The sequence below is a fragment of the Varroa jacobsoni genome, unplaced genomic scaffold, assembly GCF_002532875.2.
Source record: "Varroa jacobsoni isolate VJ856 unplaced genomic scaffold, vjacob_1.0 scaffold_119, whole genome shotgun sequence".
NCBI lineage: Eukaryota > Metazoa > Arthropoda > Arachnida > Mesostigmata > Varroidae > Varroa > Varroa jacobsoni.
Genome location: NW_019213021.1, coordinates 300801 through 307108, shown reverse-complemented (window position 1 = coordinate 307108; position 6308 = coordinate 300801). Strand labels below are relative to the sequence as shown.

The window sequence follows — 6308 nt, the reverse complement described above, 5'->3', positions numbered from 1 at the left end:
TGCCAAGGCAGGTTCAGTAATACAATTAAATAATGCGTTTATAATTTTTGTTCTTTTCTGACTGTTAGGATATTGAGGGTCGCAAGGATATCAAAGTGGCCCTAGATTCTGAGCGAAAGTTCTTCCTTACACATCCAGGATACAGGTAAGCCCCCTGTACAACTGCCGTCTTTAAGTGGTATCCACTCCCTCTACCTCACACAAGTAAGGTATGGAAAGCAAACAGGTGCTTAAAGCAACCTTTGCAACAGCGTTTGTCATAACAGACGAGTTATTATTGAGATATAATTGTTGTATATAACTACTATATTGTTGTGTACGTAACTGTGGCTAGAAATCGTAGTCTGGAGCAGGATTAGCGGATATAATAATATGATATATGATAATATAATGGATAGCAGGTGGGTATCGAGGCTGTGAACACAGAAGGTCATGAGAGAATTGGTTTACGAAATTCCAAATAAAAAAGGTATCCCGTTATTGACCTGCTTCAGGTTTCGCGGCAAAATCTGTGTCGATGCTAGAAAAAAATAAGCAAAAATTATTGAACTATGAAATTGTACAGGTATTCATTATTGGTAGAAAAACATAAATTTGGGTGGGAATATCAATGACTGATTTTCTATAGAAACGTCCAGTACCTTTTCAAACGGAATAAAACAAGAATGTTTTATTTCATTTAAATTTCATTTTTTTAGTTATATTTAAGCTAAATAATCATATTTGATTGCGAATGATAAAAGCTATGAAGGAAAACCAACCACTCTCCTGCGACGCAATACAAAGAGCAGCTATTTTTGAGAAAAATATCGTCCACTTTGTCAAACGCACGGAAGTGGTTGAAGCGCTTGTGCATAAAATTATGTTAATATCTATTTTTAAATCTTCTACTTAAAAGTCGTGGTGTAAAAAAATATACATTTGTATACATTATCTTCTCCATTATAAGACGCTGGATGTAGTTTTGAAAAATTGGCCTTCAGGGTTCGGTTTGATAATGGGACTTTTGTTTTAGAGGTGGTCATCACAGTCGGTGATGACAAAAAGATTACCGCTTTTTTGAAGCAAAGATCATTAGTATAAGTAAAACTTTTTGAAGCAAACAATTTAAAGCAAATTTTCATTGAATGACCAACAGAGGCTATAGTGGGTCTTTATCCTCTATAGCCTTTATTGTATACAGATATATTAATAGCGACGACATCAAAAGTGAACTGCATACCATTTACTTACCTATTCTTTGTTTTTATGGATCGTTAATTAGTGAAGTCTTCTTTTTAAAGCTAACCTTTCGGAGCATCATGGCAACACTTTTACCATTTATTTAGGCGTCGTATGTTTATGGCGCAAGTCCGATTTGGATCATCAGAAGGTTGTTTGCTTAGCAGGACAAGCTTTCCCGATTGACATCACCTGCATTTTCTCGTCTCATTTTGTAAATTATAATTTTATCCTGGACACTTTCGGATAAAAAAGCTAGATACGTTTGCGTTCACTTTAGAAACAGAAATTTAAATGTACCAGCAAATAACTAATTTTCCGAAAAAAAAGTTCCTCGTTATTTTGAACGCTGACACAACGATCTAATTTTTCAATTTTTCTTTTCCGGAAATTTTCCACAACGGTTTGATTTTTATGGAAAAAATAAAATCCATTGTTCAGCCATAAACACATCTAAAGCTATGAGAATCACGAAAATATGTTCAAAAATAACATTTCGACGCGACAGAGAGCTATTTGCTGGTACTAAGAACTACGCATTTTAAGACCATAAACGACATTACTCTTCGTACCTATTGATGACCAATGGCGTTATTCTTCCTACGCTCGCATATTTCAATTGGCTGTGGCTACGATGATGCGGCTAACAGGTTCTTCGTGGTGCTAAAATATTCCCGCTTTTATAAAAATACAATAAATACTATGACAGAAAGCAAAAATAGATTTAACATAAAATGGAGTAAAGATACTATTAAAGACTGAGGTTATCAAACAATACTTACAAAAGAAATTGAAAAAGGACCCACTTATAGAAAAAAAACAGAGAATAAATTATGAAAAAGAATAAGTAACGAACATTATCGTAAGCAATAGAAATGGTTAAGAGTACATTTTTAGTAGGTTTTTGTCGTTTCCTTTACATACTTCCACGATTTTTGCTCAAACGCAGGATGTTTTTACTTCACCTAATATTAAAGTTACTAATTTCTAGAATTAGTGTATCCCTATCATGAGCTCTAACTCGTATAATTTCGCTTCCAAAACAAAGCGACAATTAGAAACATATAGAGCCGGGAGATAGCTTTTGTTAGTATACTTGTATAATATTTGCACTCGAGCAGACGGCACTGTTGCCAATCTATCTCACCGGTTGACCGTACTTTATGATCTAGTACATACTAGTTGCCGCTGAGGGCTATATAAAATATATATCAGTTTACAGTGTAACGCGTAGCTCAAGCCAATGAGAAGTAAACATGCCTCTGATGGTGATATGTGTCTAGGGTTAAGGCTGATGAAAAACAAAAATGTCCCTTGCGAGACGTACGCTATCATAAGTAGTTAAAAAGTATATAAACAGGGTGTCGAATTTTCAGGCAGTCTATCCATATGTATACACATACTTTTGTTTCAAAGATGTGTGATGTTTTTCTTAAAAATCTTTGCTCGTGCATTTCCGGGGTATTGAAAATGGTTCTTTTCCTGTAAACATTGACATGACAAAAAGGCAATTAGCGTGGGATTCATCGATGTTAGCTAACGAATTACTGAAGTCGACTCAAACACATCGTGCTAATTGAGACAATTACTCATTTTCGCAGGCATATGGCAGACCGCATGGGCACCCCGTACCTGCAGCGTGTGTTGAATCAACAGCTTACGAACCACATCCGAGACACCTTGCCCGCCCTCAGAGACAAACTGCAAAAACAGCTTTTAACACTCGAAAAGGAGGTAGTTACAACCATAAAAAGACGCAAAGTTTACGAAATGATAACGAGGGGCGTCTACGTGATAAAATGTCTGAAACGTCGGGTATTATCATTATTCGATCTTAGAGAGCGGACTTAATCGATGACATTTGTTGTGAATCGTGATTCGAACGAAGCTTCGTAAGAAAATTACATGTAGGGATACAAAGCTGTTCACCGGAAAAAAAACGCAGCGTTTCACTCGAATTCTAGTAATAAATAAATTAATTAAATAACAATAATATCTGCATCCGTTATCACTCTCTATAGCTTTATCCCTACTCCCAATCCACTTATTCTTTTTTGCCAGAAATTTTATAATCTGGTGTTGAAAATTTTTTAAGATTATCTGTGCTGTAAAATGTACCATTACTAACTTCATCTGCTAGTGATTGCAAAAAAATCATACGAGTATTCGTGGAATCTAAGGAATACGGAAAACGCAAAAAATCGTCTTATTTAAATCTTTGCAAAGCTGCCTTTACAATTATCGCCATGGAAGGCCTCACATTGTTTGTCTTGCCTATCAAATCTTTCGTTATGAGTAACCTAGTTAAACGATGTAGCCGGTCCGTAATGCAGATTTTTGCTTACCACCTTGTTCTTCTCAGTCAGCCCCCATATACTCCTCGCGCCACCACTTAGTTATTTTCGGATCGAAATCTGACTTAATTTAGGCTTATTTGTATCATAGGTTCCCATTTCTTTGACGCGAAAACGGCAGCTTTGTTACCGGCAACAATTCTGTGGTAAAACCTCTTTAGTTACGCCTTGGTCGGTGCTAGACGATAATTTGAGGGTCGATGAGAAACTGAGTTGCTATGAGCGCTTTGATCAGGCTCTTAATCAACCATACATTGAAAATTGCCAATAGTAGGCTAGTATTCAAACCCTTTCCTTGGCCAATAAGCGGGATGTTTGAACGAGGTGTGCTATATTCGTGCACTTCCTTCACCTGAAACATCCATGCCTAATGTAAAATCCATTAGAACAGATTTATAAAGGCAAAAGGGCACTTTCGAATGTTATCGAAGAGTAAATAGCAAGTCAAAGGGAAAGGAGCATTCAAATAGGACCCTTATCGGTGTTACTTGCCAAGATAAATACGCTCAGAATTTGAATAACATGTACTACAAGTATAATCACCAGTGTTATTAGGTTAACTTAACTGATGTATTAATAACAAATAGATGTTGATTTCCAGCACCAACCCATGATATGTCTGCCTTTAAACTTATTCCTCTAATACTGCTCAGTCTACTGGGAGTCGTAGATAGGCAAGGATTTATAAGTGTTTACCATGTATCACCCGCTGATGGTTAGAAATTCTTTGAAATTTTTGACCTGCTAAATAACTAAAGGCAATTTGATAATTAAAGAACTTAGTATTTCATAGGTTATGTAGCATTATAATACCGGATTAGGTGTTGGTAGCCTGCCGGTAAGCTCCATGTTGCCAACAATTGACATGTATCATCGAAGAATATTCTATTCACTTCGAACGCTTGTCAGTTTGTCAAAACAGAAAAAACTAACCAAAATGATTCCCGCACGGTTCACATTTATTTTTTTAACGCTTCTAAGCGTCTGCCAAGCTTGAAGCAGATCAAGCAGTTCCACAATGATAAAGTATTATAAGGCATAAAACAATAGCAGAAATGGAGTAGCCGCGTATACTGTGAATATAGGCATGTCTATGTTCAAATATAGTCCGTCTATAAAGTAACGCAAGGGCTATTTGCCCACACTTGTCGTTTTATTGATTGACGTTTCGATGTTTCGGTAAATCGCACCGGCAACAGTGGAAAATTGCTAATAGGAACGAAAGAGCATTCTGTCTATTGTAAAATTTTATTAGAAGTATTTGGGCTTCTAGAAAATTTACTTCTACTCCTATTACATTTCGAAATGAGTAAAACGGCCCTCATTTTTTTATATAACCCTGTTAAAAAGGTATCGAGGTTTTACCTATATAACTACAGTCATCATTATTCACTATATACTCCGCATTGAACTAACAACCGACAATACACTCTTTGCCGGTGTCGAACAAGCAAAATCTGCTTCGGCCACAATTTGCCTCAGCGAACCAAGAGCGTCCTTAAGAAATATACTGATTGAGTTGACATCGTTGCTATAGTATGCTAGATATTCCAACCATTTTACGGGTAGTTCAGTTCGAAACCGCTTAAGCCTGCCGTTAGTACATATACCTTCGTCATTTATTGTTTTCTGATACACACTAACTCCAAACAGTATTTATTACACGTAGTTAAACTCGTAGCCAGGTCCTTTTCGCTCTATCTCTGGTCGACCGCTATCCATTGATAGTCTCTCCTAGCAATTTAGCATAGTTCCAATGGGAGATTTGACTATCTTGGTCTGAGATGCGCTGCCCGCTTTTTTTCCTTATACCTTTTCAAGCCAGATTTCATACGTTTGCACTAATCATCAGCTTAAATATAGTATTCAACTATTTTGACGTCGATATTGTGACAATAAATAACAATTCCCATTGCATATGAGTAAATTTTGCGTTCCACGCGTTGCTATACAGTAAAACCTCGTTGTTCAGCGTCCCTTTTTCGTATGCTATTGCCCCATTTGATGAAGAATTAATTTCTTCACATCTCTCCCGACATTGACGAATACGCAGATTTGGTAAACTGTGTACGCTAAAAAAGATGCTGCATAAGATCCATCCAAGTAGCTGAATAGACAGAACACACAAGGTTAAGCTTACTATTCCCAACTATAATTCTATCCTACCACTAAACAAAATTAGTTGCTGTAATGCAAGTCGAAGTAACCCTTGTGTAAAATGTTCACTCTATGTAATAACGTGGGTTGTTCGTGGCTGATGCAGGTGGAGGAATACAAACACTTCCGTCCAGATGATCCATCACGGAAAACAAAGGCCATGCTGCAAATGATCCAGCAGTTGCAAACAGACTTTGAACGGAACATTGAGGGCAGGTCTGAAATGTTTTGTTTATTACTCTGGATTAGAAAATAGTTGTTGCTATATAATAGTGTAATAAACCTAGATAGACAAATCATCAAAAAACACACAGGAGGCAACGAAAATTAGCTTTTATGTAACGCAGATGGTAAATCGTGGTGACAGATGCTTTACCTACAATTCGGACAAATTTGTATACTCTTAATTCTAAACATGATTCGATCGGTTCGTTTAGATCAGTCTCGTAATCCTCGATATGGCCATCCGCAATGGAAAGGTAGTAGAGTGGATCTATATACTGTGCAAGTACAATATTACGCATTGATAAATCACAGCTTTTCTAAAGCTCTCAAGGGGCGTATTCCCCTACCGAA

The 6308-nt window shown here is 36.8% G+C and overlaps 1 protein-coding gene across 6 annotated transcripts in view; it reads left to right on the top strand.

Annotated features, from left to right (window-relative positions):
• The window catches only part of shi (dynamin-1 shibire), a 112865-nt gene that overhangs the window by 38995 nt on the left and 67562 nt on the right, over nt 1–6308 (top strand). For all 6 annotated transcript variants that reach the window (XM_086971037.1, XM_086971034.1, XM_022844346.2 and 3 more), the window contains 3 exons: nt 69–145; nt 2823–2955; nt 5839–5948. In XM_086971037.1, coding sequence (XP_086827163.1) covers nt 69–145; nt 2823–2955; nt 5839–5948 — 320 coding nt within the window. The remainder of the gene's footprint in view (nt 1–68; nt 146–2822; nt 2956–5838; nt 5949–6308) is intronic.